We start from the raw sequence: 15,420 nt of genomic DNA, 5'->3' as shown, positions 1-15,420 counted from the left end.
CCTGCTGTCTGGCCAGCATTTTAGAGTAAAATAGCATTGGTTAGAAAGATTTTTAAGAGAGGCTGAAGAGATGACTCAGTTGGCAAAGTGCTTGCCATACAAGCTTGAGGATGTGAGTTTGGATTCCTAGCACCCATGGAGGGTAAGTGGATGTGGCAGAGTGTCCCAGAGCTGGGCAGGTAGAGACAAGAGGATTCTTGGGGCTCATTGGGCAGCTAGTCTAGTCAAATGGGTGAGCTCCAGGTTCAGTGAGATCATGGCTCAAAAAAAAGGTAGTAAGGTAGAAAGTAACTGAGGAAGACACCAGACACTGACCTTTGGCCTCCACATGCATATCAACATGCATGCAGGTATACCACACATGCACACGTGTGTCCTCACACATTCAACACACACATGTGCAAAAAAATCCTAACTAAAACCATAATCTGTTTTTTTTTAGTTAATAGAACTTATATGAATAATTAAACTAAGAAAAATTCTGTCTGCAGTAAGTCATTTCATTTCCTTCTCAGTGATGACATGGCAATGTACCACAGGTTTAATAGTTTCTTAGGTATGAAATTTCAGGCATCTGGAACAGAATGGGGATTCAACTACATGTCAGTGCATCCTGTCTATACATTCAAAAACTCCAATACAATAATGATGAGATAACATGAGTTCCAAAGGTAAGATTTAATCTTGTCTGTTATATTTATCTAGCTGAATCCATTCATACATTATAAAACATAGAAAAATGTGAAAGTCAGCTAATATTGCATTTACCTATGTAAAGCTTTAAATTGTGTGGAGTCATCAGAATCCAATTCCTTATTTAATCTTGAATAATCAATAGACGATGTCAAGCCTTTCTCAAGCCTGGCAAAAAACTGCTCTTTCTCTTCCTGTTCTTCTAATGTGTCCAATCCCAGTCCAAGAGCACTATGATTGAGTTCAGAAACTATCAGTTCTAGGTAGAAAGCACAGTATCTTTTATTAGTATACAGAATTTTCATGAACATAAATGATTAATTTATTGATATTATAGAGTAATTTTTCATAGGCTCATATGTTTTGAATACTTGGTCCCTAGCCAGTGGCAGTTTGGGATTCTGGTCAGGCCTTTGGGAACCAGAGGAGATATGTCACTGGGGGTGGGCCTTGAGGTATTCTATTAGTCCAGCCCCATTGGATAATCAGAGAGCTTCCTGTTGCTGCTCCTTCCATGCTGTTGTGACAAGATGTGACATTATGGTTGGGTTTGCTTTGACATGTTTTCCCTGCCATGATGAAACCATCCCTTGAAGTTGTAAAGCCAAAATAAACCCTTTCCTTCACAATTGCTTCTGGGCAGGTATTTTGTCCCAGTAATGAGACAATCAATAAGGGTTTATGCTTCCCTGGAGTTGTGATTCTAAAACTGGGGGAAGAGATCATATCATCTGTCCACATACTTAAGTCATGGAAGCTCCAGGTTAGTTATGAGTTAATTTTAATAAAAATTCTGAATACAAGCAGAGTAGTTAATAGTTTACTGACTCATCTCTATCTCTCCATTGCTTACCATTTGCTTCTAAGCTGTCAGCACTTAGGATAGAAGTGCCACTACTCTTAAGAAGCTGGATTTTTTCAGCAGAATCCTCTTCTGCTTCCACGATAGGCTGAGAAGTCGTCTTCGTTTTCAAGTAGCTCACATTTGCTCCAAACAGTACTGGAAATAAGGCTTCATGAGTTAGTATTTATGTTCAAGGAGCTGTTCTGATTGCTATGCCAACATAAGACTACTGCTGGATGAATTTTGTGTACGTACAATAACTAAAAAATGAATCTGTCCTATTAAGTAAAAATGTATTGGCTCTGGAGTTCACAAAAGAAATATAATAATTTAAATGTGGTGTACATTATTATATAGAACATTTCAAAAAGTTGCACAAGATTCCTATAATTTATTGTCAAGCATAAGTACTTCCTATAGCTCACATCACTTTTTTTTTTTTTTTTTTGGCCTTATTCTTCCTGTCCTTTGACTTGTAACACTTTTGGAAACAGACTGTGAGAAGTATGAACCAGCCTAGAAAATATAAGAACAGGAGCCTCAAGAACAATTATAGGGTCTAGACAAGATGTTCTGTTATTGTTAATATCACTTCAAGAAAGTAGATGGGAATACAAAAAATCTTCAAGGTCGGGCTGGAGAGATGGCTTAGTGGTTAAGCACTTGCCTGTGAAGCCTAAGGACCCCGGTTCGAGGCTCGATTCCCCAGGACCCACGTTAGCCAGATGCACAAGGGGGCGCACGCATCTGGAGTTTGTTTGCAGTGGCTGGAGGCCCTGGTGCACCCATTCTCTCTGTCTCTGTCTGCCTCTTTCTCTCTGTTGCTCTCAAATAAATAAATAAAAATAACCAAAAATAATTTAAAAAAAATCTCCAAGGTCATAATTTCTAAAATTAGGAGAGAGTCTCACATCTCATGTATGTTTATATTGTTGCAGGACGGAAGGGTATCACAGTCTCTCACAGTATTTGGAAAGGGTTCCAGAGTCAGTTTATTTTATGACTTTATGTGAATAATGGTCTTACTGGATCAAAAAACAATTCTTATGCAACTCTAGAAAGGCAAGAAATATGTCATAGTCATGACAAAATGCAAACATGGTTGCAGCAGCTGTCCATAGTCTTGCCCTGGGTCTGAAGCTGGACTCAGAGCTGTTACCCAGGCAACAAGCTCCACATACAGTGCAACAGAAACCCAGCGTTACTTCAGGTACTTACACTGAGCAGTACTGCCAGGGAGAGGATTAGTTTTAATCTCCCCAAGCAAAACTGAAAAAAAATCAAGATTAAAACATTGTATTTATTCAGTTTTAATGTTTAATCATAGCTACCCAAGACTCGTAAAACATTTCTCTCCTCAAGATGGGGTGTTCAAGAAGCTTCTACAATCTTGATGGCAGGAATCTATCTTGTCCAAGCACCAACAGTGCCTGGTGTGCAAATGTGCTAACTCAGTAAATGTTATAATTGAAGCAGGGACCAGGTTATACCCTGGGAAGGGAAACCGACTCTCTTGTGTTTAAGAAGCCACTATAAAGTTTGCTTCTCTTTTACCTTTCCTTGCTTCATTCACTAAGTGAATCTATTTTGGATGGACACAGCCTTTGAAAACAAGTAGTACTTTTAGCCAGGTAACACACGCATTTCTGTTCTAGGAGTGAATCCCTTAGGATCTGCACACTTCTGTTCTGATTCAGTATCTCCTGGGGGCAGGGAGGCTTCAATGCTCAGATCTTTAGCACCAATCTCAAGAGTACTTTATCCTATAATGCCCCCATTTGAGCATTACAAGGAGAAATAATTCTGAAAAGAATTCTCTACATGCAAACCTTAACACTGCTGCACAGTTTGAGGATTTATGAAAAATCAACTGAGGCTTTCACCAAGGTAATTCCTTAATGTATCAGAGCATTAAAATCTAAGGAATGAGGGCTGGAGAAATGGCTCAGCAGTTAAGGTACCTGCCTGCAAAGCCTAATGACCTGGGTTTCATTCCCCAGCAACTATATAGAGCCAGATGCACAAAGTGGCACATGCATGTAGAGTCTGTTTGTACTGGGTAGGGGCCCTGACATGCCCATTAATTTCCTCTCTCTCTTCTTGCAAATAAATAAATAAAAATATTTTTTAAAACCAAGAAACAATCTAACAAACAAAGTGAACCTGTACTAGCATACGTTAAATGCACCTATCATTTACACGAGGAGAAAAGGCTTTCTGACCACACAAAACTCTCAGCTCTAGGAGGGCTAGAGGCTCTACCCTGGGCGAAAAGGCTATCTCAGTTTTCTAGCCTCAAACAAAGCAGAAAATAACAGAGAGCTAGACAAGTCACTGCAGAACTGCCAAGACTGGTGAAGCTGGCCTTAGTGGAGCATTCAAACAGCAGGGACATTTACCCAAAACAAATGACAGAGGCTGAGATCCAGAAGACCATATCTGAGTGTGTCCAGAGCAAGGAAGGCAGAGAGGAAGGCTCCTGTCAGTCAGGCTGAGTAGTGACCCTATTGTTTCCTTAAAGAATTCAGATGCAATTTTATGGTGAAAAATTTAAAAAGCCATGGTAAATTTTTTATTTGTTTGTTGTTTTTGTTTTTCCAGGTAGGGTCTCACTCTAGGCCATGCTGACCTGGAATTCACTCTGTATATTCTCATGGTGGCCTCGAACTCAGTGATCCTCCTCCCTCTGCCTCCCGAGTGCTAGGATTAAAGGCATGAACCACCACATCTGGATGCAAGTAAATTTTTTTTCCTTAGGAAGGAGAAACAGAAATTCTATCCATCTTCACAATGATGGAGACTGCAAACACAGAAGAGGCCTGTGTTCTTTGTAGGTATGAAGGTACCATAGGAAAAAACATGTCAAATTCTACAGATTTGTTAATGTGGTCAACATAATTACATTGGTATGCTGCCATATTTTATTAAACTGCCTTAAATTTATGTATTATATATGTTGATATGTAAATATACTATAATTATTTATCTTCTTCATTTGGATTAATATAAATGTCTCAATGTAAAATAACCTAATGATGCACATTCTCTACATAATACATAATAAAATAAAGTAACATTAAAAAAATCAATTCAAACCTCAAAATTCCACATAATTAGTGTTATTTATATGTTTATATTACAGTAACAAAATGAAGAATTGAAGGTCTTGACTGACCTCTGGTGGCCAAATAATTTAAGAAAAAAGAAATCAGTATTACTTACCATCATCTTCTAAATCATCTTCAGTTATCCACCAAGGCATTATATCTTTCTTCTTCATCTCTTTTCTTGGTTGCTTAGGTGTTGTATTTGTATTGTCAAAAGAATCATCTGAAAGCTAAACCAGACACAAATTACTAAATTTAAAATACACTGTAAATAAGTGTAAAGTACAGTTATTATGAAAAATATTTGTATTAGTTATCTTAGTTATCACATAAAAAATATTCTAAAAAATAGTTTAGAAGTTTCCATTTCCAAACTCAAGTGGCCACATGGCTTAAAAGTCAAGCCTATGTCTTTGAACACTGATTTCATATTCAGAATCAGACAAGTGTATTACAAAACAAAGACAATTTGATCAATATACTTGTTCAGAACAGAAAATAAAGATATAATCCTATCTTGCAGTCATTCTCTGGGGTCCAAGAGTAAGTGGCAGTTGAACAAAATGACACAGGATAGCTCCAGAAGAACTTAAGAGTTCCAAAACAGGTGAACTTTGCTGTGTGGAGACAAAGATGATGTTGGCCAGAGAAATATTTTGTCACAGTGATTTATCGACTTGTATTTGTCCTTTTCTATTCCTTGGCACAAATTTTACTATAATCCTCAATCCCTTTCTCCAGTCCTCATGCTTTCCTCCCTCCTAGCTAGGAAGGAGGCCTCCCTCCACCTTCTCTGAGGGACCTGACCAGTCCCTTACTCCACCTCTAACTCCAGCCTCTCTCAGGAGACTATTCTTTTTCTTCCATTCCCAAGAGTACCTGCAGAGAGGGGCACCTCTCCACTCCAGCTGTTCTTTTCCCTGTTACCCACTTGATCTATCTGCACTCCCCTCACACTTCTATCTCCCATCTTCCCTCAGATGTGCATGCTCACACCAGGTGTGACATTTGGCACAGCTATGAAATGAAAGAATGCTCATGTCCACTCCATTTTGAAAAGCATAAGGAAAACCAAAGCAGGACAAACTTCTTAACTCACGTCTACCTGTCTTTTCCTTGAGATGCCAATTCTTGCACTGACTGCTCAACTTTCATAAAACCTGCTTTCTAGACACAAGCTTTGCTCAGGTTCCAAAGGACTTCTAAATGGGACAAGTAAAGAACGACTGTCAGCCATCCTCTTTGACCACATTATGGAAATTGCCACCTCTTAAAATTCTACCAAAGGTGTCCTGTGGCCTGGGTTGCTGGAGATGATATTCTCATCTACAAAGTTTACTCTCAATAACTGCATGAGAAAAAAAAAAAAAAAAAAGCAAAGAAAATCCCATGTTTTAGTTAAGTTAAGCTCTCCCTGCCTTCAACAGCATCTCGTATACCAGGTCAGCACCATACCCACAAACTGTTCAATACAACATGAGACTTCTCTTAGAGCTTGCCCTTAATCCTTTTTTTTTTTTTGGTTTTTCCCTCAATCTACACATTTTCCTGGGGAAGAACTCAATGTTATTACATGCCGGTCCTATGTGAGGATAAGCACTCAGGTTCCCCCAATCTCTAACGAATCCTGCAGATTTACTGGTGAGCAAACACAGTTCAGAGGTTATCGTGCTGGAATAGGCTATGAAAATTTATCCTAATGGCTGTTGACATGCCTGTACCCCATGCAGATAAAATATCTTGGAAAACAACATAACCTGTTTGGGTTGATCAATGGCCCTTAACTTCTGAAAACTTAGCTGTAGCCATATGGAACCTACCACCTCTCCTTGGAATACTCCTATCTTTGTTATAAAGAAAAAATCTGGAAAATGGAGATTGTTCCAGGACTTTAGAGAAATTAATAAGGCCATGGTACCTATGGGGGCCCTACAAACAGGCCTCCCCACTCCAGTAGCAATTCCTGTAGGATATTGTAAAATCATTATTGACCTAAAGGTTTGCTTTTTTTACAATTCCCTTACACCCTGAGGATCATCAGCATTTTGCATTTAGTTTTCCTGTGGTAAATTTTAGAGGACCTATGTAGAGACTGCAATGGAAAGTATTGCCCCAAGGGATAGCTAACAGCCCTATGCTATGTCAAAAACTTGTGGCCCAAATTATAGATCCATTTAGACATAGATGGCCTTCCTTGTATATCGTTCATTATATGGATGACATCCTCTTGGCTGGTCCTGATCCCACTAAACTCCTTACTTGCTCTCAAGAGCTTTTTAGGGCCCTTACCAGAGCTGGTCTTCAGATAGGTCCTGATAAAATTCAATTAACCTCCTTACTTATTCTTAGGCTTTGAACTTTTTATAACAAAATTCTTTCACAAAAGATTCAGCTTAGAATTAATCATCTAAAACCTCTAAATGATTTTCAAAAACTCATAGGAGATATCAATTGGCTCAGGCCTTATCTTAAGCTAACTACCAGAGAGCTTAAACCCTTGTTTGACATCCTCAAAGGAGACCCAGACCCTGCCTCAGGCTGCTCATTAACAGCCCCCCCCCCCCCCAGAGGCTCTGAAGATAGTAGAGGCCTCAATTCTGAGCCAAAGGGTCACCTTTATCTCTTATGAGAAGCCTCTTCTCCTGGTCATTTGTGCCACTGACTTTACACCCACTGGGGTGTTCTGGCAGGAGGGGCCCCTCTTCTGGGTCCATTTACTTGCTTCACCACCCAGAGCCCTTACCCCTTACACCTCATGGGTGGCAGAGTTAATAAAAACTGGACGTGATCAAAGCAGAAAAATATTTGGTAAGGGCCCTGATAAAATCATTCTACCCTACTCCACTTCCCAAATACAATGGTTAATACAAAATGATGACAAATGGGCAATATCTTGCACCTCTTTTCAGGGATCCCTTGATAACCACTACCCTGCTAACAAGCTTCTCCACTTTCTGAGAATTCGGCCGTTTTCCCTACATTAACCTCTCCCCGACCTCTTCCCCATGTCCCCATAGTTTTCACTGACGGCTCCTCTAATGGAGTGGCAGCCTTCACTGTAGACAATCAAACCACTTCCCTACAATCCCCATTACACTCTGCTCAACTGGTGGAACTTTTCGCTGTTTTAAAGGTTTTTCAACAACTTCCAAATACCTCCTTTACTCTGTATACTGATAGTACTTATATTGCTCAATCCATCCCCCTGCTAGAAACTGTGCCATACATAAAACCCACCACCAACACTACCCCTCTGTTTTTCTCCATCCAGCAATGCTTACATTCTAGGCAACATCCTTTTTATATAGGCCATATTCGTGCTCATTCTGGGCTCCCTGGGCCTCTAGCCACAGGCAATGCCATGACTGAGGAAGCCACCCAGTTTGCCTTCCTTGTTAAGCTCAATCCTGTGGCCCAGGCCAAAGCAGCTCACTCTGTACATCATCTTAACGCTCAAACCTTGCGTCTTCTTTTTAAAATCACTAGGGAACAAGCTCGCCAGATAGTCAATGCACAAACTGTGTCACCCTCCTACCTGTTCCCCACTTAGGTGTGAATCCAGGAGGTTTAATGCCCAATGAGATCTGGCAAATGGATGTAACACATATTCCCTCATTTGGTAATCTTAAGTACCTCCATGTTACTGTGTATACCTTTAGTGGATTCATTTTTGCCAGCCTCCATGCTGGAGAAGCTTCAAAAAATGCCATTGCTCATGTACTCAATTGCCTTGGTGTCATGGGAAAGCCCCAAATTATTAAAACCGATAATGGTCCTGGATATACTGGTAAAAAATTCCAAAATTTCTGTCATCAAAATTAAACACATTACAGGCATACCATACAATCCCCTGGTTCAAGAAATTGTTGAGCAAGCTCATCAAACTATTAAACATACTCTCTAAAAGTTAAAAACAGGGGATTTATATCCCATAAAAGGCTCTCCAAGAAATATCCTTCATCATGCCTTGTCTGTCCTAAACTTTTTAACGCTTGATACTCAGGGAAATTCAGCTGCTGATCACTTTGGCACACAAATACAAAAACTACCTTTGCCAAAAGCCATGTGGAAAGATCCTTCAACCTTAAAATGGAATGGCCCAGACCCAGTACTTATTTGGGACCAAGGATCAGTATGCTTGTTTGACACCAAAGAAAATGCTACAAGATGGCTGCCAGAGAGACTTGTAAACTAAGCTGATGATCCTCCAGTGACATCTCATATATCCAAGGAAGAAACACTTCCCTGAGAGAATCTCCTTTTTTCCCTAACAGGACAAAGCTGGAAGGACCTCTACTTATCTTAATCCTCTTACTCACAATCGGACCAGTTATTATTAATAAAATCACGTCTTTTGTAATCAACAGATTGAAGCCATTAAGATGCAGCCTTTACAGGGTCCATTATCATAGACTGGAGTTGGCAGATCAAGGCCTTGCCACTGAAGACCTACCACCTGCAGCTGTCATTGTCCCTTGATCTTACATTCTGTACTCATTTACTATACTACATACATTCTGTACTTATTTACTATACTACTTACTGTCCTCTACTCCTCTGCTCTCGCTGTGGTCTACCGGTGTTGGCCAAATAGCTACCCCTCCTATGAGAGCTGCATAGGATCCAGACCTATGCATTTCGGCTCACAATAAACTGAGTGCAATATGGGCACCAATGTGGGTGCGAGGCAAAGCACTGCAAGGGAAGGTCCCTTTCTGACCACTTCTGAATTTCCTGAGAGAAAAACCTGACTTACATGGAGGTTGGTACTATAACTGTTATCACTCACTCTCCGGCCACATAGGCCCTGCCTCCCCACCCCAAAAGGTACCAAGGGCCAAAGATTATGGGAAAAAGACATCCCCACAGGAGGAGTCAGGTCCCCACTCCCCCAGTTGGTTAATGCCCACCACTACAAAGCGGGCCTCCCCTCTTTTTGTATAAAAGAAGGGGGAGATGTTGGGAGCTATGAACCAAACCTCAGCCATGTTAACAGAAACCACCATATAGCAAGTTAAGTTTCTACTTCCCCACCTAATATTCAACTACCAGAAACAAAGACTGCCATGTAGCAAGTTAAGTCTCTACTTCCTCACATAATATTCAACTACCAGAAACAAACGGATCATACGCTTGGCTGATTACTCCCCCATGCTGCCGGTAGCTGATGAAGAAACAAAGGCATTGCAGCTTAACCAGTAACTCTGTGACCTTTGGCCTTATTATGTCCCCTACCCCCCACAACCTTATATAAACCTATATGTAAAAATAAACTCTCCAGGCCTTGACAAACACCTAGCATGGTCTCCTTCTTGTGTATGTTTGCCTTTTCCCACTCAGGTTAACTTCCCCTCAGGTCCTTGTTCAACTCCCTGCTGGCTGGGGCACCAGGGTCCTCAGGCTTCACAGGCAAGTGCTTAACCACTAAGCCATCTCTCCAGTCCTATTTCTTTATTTCAATATGCCTACAGAGTTTTAGGTATCATTATGGCATAATGACATACACAATGTGTCTTAATTATTATTTTTATTTATTTATGCATTTGAGGGGGGGCAAAGAAAGAGAAACAGAGAGAATGGGAGTGCCAGGGCCTCCAGCCACTGCAAATGAACTCCAGATGCATACACACCCCCTTGTGAATCTGGATTATACAGGTAATGGGAAATCAAACCTAGGTCCTTAGGCTTCTCAGGCAAGTGCCTTTAATAGCTAACCCATCTCTCCAGACCCTACAATGTGTTTTTTAGTTTTTTAGTTGATTCTCCTCCTCCATCTCCTCTATCTCTTTTGTATACCCCTTCCTTTCTGTTTACATATCACATATGTTCTTTCATCCTTCTTCCAAAAGCCAAAACCTTTCCTCCTCTTCTATTATCTCTTGGTTGCCTTTATAGCTTTTTTGGACTTTACCATGCTTATCTCCATCTTGACACATACACGGAAACACTACAAACTAAGACTTGCATATGAGAGAGAAGATGTGCTTCTAGCCTTTCTGAGTTTGGGTCACCTCACTTAATAGAATTCTTTCCAGACCTTTCACTCAGCAGTAAAGAAAAATGAAATTATGCCTAATACCCTTTAAAAGGGTGAATTAAATAGTACGTGAATTACATTGCATAATAGCTAATTTTAAAAAGTTAGTACCTAAAAACAAAGGTATGTGAACTGTATCTTTTAATAACCTATGCAACAATTATCAAAATGACCAAGTTAGCGTGATTCTTACAACCATGGCTTTCATTGTTAAAACTAAAACATTACCCAAATTTCTAATATGAAACAACAGCTTTTATAACTCGAGGAAGGCTATGAGCAGGAGACAGATGGACAGTGAAGGGGAGGAGTTCAGACAATGTTTCTGAGGGTTGGTAAATAAAAGTACAAGAAAAATGTTTTCCAAAAGTCTTATATGACACTACTATCAATATTTCCCAATGAAAATAATACCAGTAAGTTTAGTTTTCAAATGCATGCATATTTGAAATCTAAGTCAGTTGTTTGAATGGGAAATGAGACTTATTCTGTGGAGTTTTCTTGCAGTGGCTAGAGATCCTGGCATGCCCATTCTCTCCCTCCCTCCCTCTCTCTGCATCTCTGCTTGCAAATAAATAAAATAAAAATAACTAAATATATGGTGTACTAAGAAGTGATATAATGACTTTTTATTGGGCTAGCAGACACTCTGGATGACAGTAATATTTAAAGTAAGGTCTTCAGCAGCAAGAAAAATAAGGGAATGGCCCTGTTGGTGCAGTGATCACAGGCAGTACAACGCACTCAAGGTGAAATGAGCCTGACAAAAATGAAACAAAGGTTTTTTTGTTTTGTTTTGTTTTGTAAAATCTGCATGTGATGGTACAGCAGGACAGTTTTATAACACACATGAAAAGGGTCAATGCCAGGTATTAGCTGTCAGGAGCTAGAGTAGGCCACGTGACATGATGGTACTGAACTAGCAGGTGCCAGCATTTGAAAAGGGAAAGAGCTAGCTATTCTGGAAGGGAGGTGAAGGAATCTGTTGATGTGCTAATTCTATCTTAGAGGTGGATGGAGTTAAGGAAGAACCTCAAGACATAGATTTACAATACAGTTTTTAAAAACAGGAACTTACTTCTTTCATAAATTGTTCAAATTCTTCATCCAGCTCTTCTTTGGAATAGTGAGCCATGGTCATTAATTTTCACTTTGCAAAGCAAACATTCTAACAGTATTTACAGCACTGAAAATGCTGAACGAAAAAAAGACAAAAAAAAAAAAAAAACTGTTAAAGAAATCTATCACATGAAAACAACACTAGCTGAAATTCACAAATTTCATCATGACTTCGCAGGTATGTATAATTTTGATTAGTAAGCTGGTCAAGTCCTAACACATTAAAGCAAACTGATTTGGAGAATTAGGTTGTAAAGTTTACTTCCACAGAAGGCCTAGAATTACATTTTCATCCACTAACATCCAATTGCTAAAAGGGCAGTCTTTATCTTTCATAACAGTAGCCAGAGCCTCAGAGATCATCTTCAATAATTGTTACCAAGTCAAGTGTGGGGGGGGGGGTGTCATTTTTTTCTTTTCTTGTAAAGCAGGCCATGCAACCTGATGCAGCTAGTAATTTTACCAGTCCAAATTAATAATATTGCAGAACGGACTTTCCAGGTGGTAGTATTTCTTGACACACACAAAGTGAATGTATTAAGCAGACGAGAATAAAGAGTACTTCAGTTATGACACGTGCCTCTATGCTAGTAACTCAGAAGACAGGTTGATTCCCAGTTTGAGACCAGCCTGAGCTCAGTAGGGAGGTGCTATCGCAAAAACAAAGCAGCAAAAATCCCTCAAAATTAATGAGGTACACAAATCATGTTTCTTCAGAAGCAAAGGCCAACAAAACCTGTCCTGAACACAGTAGGTAGGGTCCGGTGGTGTGCAGTGCAGCGCTCACCTGTGGGTCCTACGCACCCAGCTTCGGATCTGCCCCAGCTTTCGGAAGAACTGGATGCAGCGCAAACCCCAGCCTTCTTCGGCAGTGTGCGGTGGGGACCAAGGCCCGCACGGTACCCTCCCCGAACTGCACAGTAACACCCCCTTCCCTCCTTCTGGTTTGTTTGTTTGGGCAGTTCGGGTCGGGAGTGAGCAGCGGGAGTGGGACCTGGGCCGTGCAGGGGCTGGCACTGCGGGGCCCTCGCCGCCCGGACTCCGGGAAGAGCGACGCCGAGGAGTCGGGCGGCGGCGTCCCGGCAGGGCTGCGGGGTCACGCGGCGGAACGAGCCCGAGCAGCGGGCCTGGCGCACGGCCGGGCCGCCGGGGCCCGCGCGGAGCCAGCGTCCCCACACCGCACCTACCTTCGCCCCCGGAGCCCGCGCGGCCCCCGGAAGGTGCGAGCAAGGCGCGCGTTGTCACGGCAACAGACCTCCGCTGGCGGGCTCCGCACTCACGTGGCCCGGGCAGGTCACGTGACCAGCCGGGTCAGCCATTAGATTCTGGTCATTTTGCAAAGAGACAGGAACCGTGAACGGGATGCTACGGCCGTCAGAGCCGTGATAGCCGCAGCCCGCTCCACGCCTTCCCTCAGCTGTTTGTAAAGCCGCGGGCCACCAGCGGCTTCCGGGATCCCGAGTACGCAGGCGCATCGGAGCTCGCCCGTGGCTTCCTGGGAGTTGTAGTTTACTTGCTTTGGTTCTAATATTTCCGCACTGGGCATCTCCTCTTAGGCTTTCTCGCCCTTTTTTCTCATTTGATGCCCTGTTTTCCAAATTTACATTTAACGGAGTTTAATTTGTTGTTTTTCCTTCACATCACAAACTGTGAGAGAGACACGTATCTGTAAGAATTCTGATGGTGGAGACTGTTCCACCACCTAGTGGACAAGAAGTTTAAAATAAACGCTTCACAGCACCACTAAGGCTTTCGTATTCTGCTTTTCAAAACTCCTTCTATAGTGGCTGGTGGCACTAACTCAGGACTCTAGCCTTTCCATTTAACGAGCGTTTATTGCCATTCAAGAGTGTACAAGTCAAACACTGTCCTGTTATAAAATGCCAGTAATGGGCTGGAGGGATGGCTTAGCTGTTAAGGCGTTTGCCTGCAAAGCCAAAGGACCCAAGTCCATCCCCCAGGACCCACGTTAGAGAGAGGCACAGGGGGAACATATGTATCTGGAGTTTCGTTTGCAGTTGCTGGAGGCCCTGGCGCACCCATTCTTTCTCCCTCCCCCACTCTCTCTCCCTCTTTCTCTGCCAAATAAATAAATATTTTTTTAAAGTAATAACAGAGACAATTTAAGCTCTCATTTATCGATAGGACCCATTTACGTGCATTATTTAACTTCATGCTTTATGCTAACAAGTCCATTAAATTTAGTTTGTATTTTTCTTTCTTTGATCCTCTTTTTCCTTCTTTCTCTTCTCTTTTCTTTCTTTTTTGAGGCAGGATCTCATGCCAGCCAGGCTGACCTGGACCTCAAAACTCACTCTGTCACCCAGGCTGGCCTTGAACTCACAGTGATACTCCTACCTCGTAGCCTGTCTAGTGAGTGTTTTTGTTTCAAACACATGCTAAGTAAAAGTACCAGCATAATCTTTCCCTATCGTCTCTGGTACAGCAGAACAGACTGACAAGTAGCTCAGACAATTTTTAAGGAAACTGTGACACTTTATTTATGATGAACTGAGAAAAACTTTGGACCTTTTCCACATGGGATACAACTTGTGGTCTGATGTCAGTCTTACTAAGTATACAGTAATTTTGTGAATTCATGATCACCATTAACTGAACCCTAAACACCAGTCAGTTTACCCTTTGTAAGCTCTGCTTCTACTCTGTACAAAGACACTACTTTACACCACCTGCAACCTTGCTCAGGTTTTAGAATAAGCAACCTTTTCCACCCTCCTGAGATTTTCTCTTCTTAGGAACTCCCAAGTCATAGGAGCGGTTTTTTGGTCCATTCAAACTCAAAAGTTGGGTCACCCCATTCTTTTCCTCCTTGATTGCTTCTTCCCTTGACATCACCCAACAACCATTATGAACACATGGCCCTGCCTCGTTTATCATTAAAAATATATCCCAAGAGGATGTAATTTCTTCATCCTCTCCCATTAAACCTACATGCCATGTTTGCTTCTGTATCCATCCTAATCTGTCTTCAAAGATTCATCTTCTAACATGTAGTCTGAAGCTCCTTTCTATTCTTCTCAGTGATCTTGTTCCATTGGTTGTTCCGCTTTTCACTATAGCTATCTGTGGGAGTATTGCTCACATCAAATATGCCCTAGGCTCTTCCATCTAAAAGGCTGCATTGAAAATGCTTACCTCACTCTGTATTTCCGCGATTGAGCTTCCCTCTCTCCTCCCGCCAGTTCATGTTGGGGGAAGTATTCTCCCCTCCCCTCCCTACTGTCAAACTTTCTGGGTCAGCTTTCATTCACGCAAGGCCACTAAAACAACTCTTGGTGGAATCACAGGAAAAACAGGCTGAAAGCATCACCTTACTTGATCACCAATACTTGCATACTTTGCCCTTATTTCTTTTCTTCCAGTTTTATGATCTTTCCTCAGGGTCTCACTTTTCCCCCATTTTATTATGCTTGACCTCTAAAATGTTAGAATCTAATAAGGGTCATTTCTCAATTCTAGTGTCTTCTCCTTAGTTTTTACATTTTCATTGTAGGCATTCTGATATTCATGGCTTTAAATATCATCTTTATTTATATGTATTTTAAAATAAATATCTTAAATATAGCCTTAAGTAAGTAGACTTGTAAATATATGTCCCC

At 41.4% G+C, this 15,420-nt stretch overlaps 1 protein-coding gene across 2 annotated transcripts in view; it reads right to left on the bottom strand.

Moving 5' to 3' along the window:
- Positions 1-13,206, bottom strand: part of Cep162 (centrosomal protein 162) — an 81,237-nt gene extending 68,031 nt beyond the window's left edge. The window contains exons 1-5 of one of the 2 annotated variants that reach the window (XM_045160480.1): positions 12,988-13,206; positions 11,760-11,876; positions 4,760-4,874; positions 1,547-1,693; positions 769-952 (exon numbers count right to left, since the gene is read on the bottom strand). In XM_045160480.1, coding sequence (XP_045016415.1) covers positions 769-952; positions 1,547-1,693; positions 4,760-4,874; positions 11,760-11,822 — 509 coding nt within the window. In that variant the 5' untranslated portion in view covers positions 11,823-11,876; positions 12,988-13,206. Of the gene's footprint in view, positions 1-768; positions 953-1,546; positions 1,694-4,759; positions 4,875-11,759; positions 11,877-12,587; positions 12,866-12,987 lie in introns of those variants that run through there. The other variant, XM_045160479.1, reaches the window with a different exon arrangement.
- Between the last annotated feature and the right edge of the window lie 2,214 nt (positions 13,207-15,420).

This window comes from Jaculus jaculus, chromosome 10, assembly GCF_020740685.1.
Source record: "Jaculus jaculus isolate mJacJac1 chromosome 10, mJacJac1.mat.Y.cur, whole genome shotgun sequence".
Taxonomy (NCBI): domain Eukaryota; kingdom Metazoa; phylum Chordata; class Mammalia; order Rodentia; family Dipodidae; genus Jaculus; species Jaculus jaculus.
This window is presented reverse-complemented; position numbering and strand designations above follow the sequence as displayed.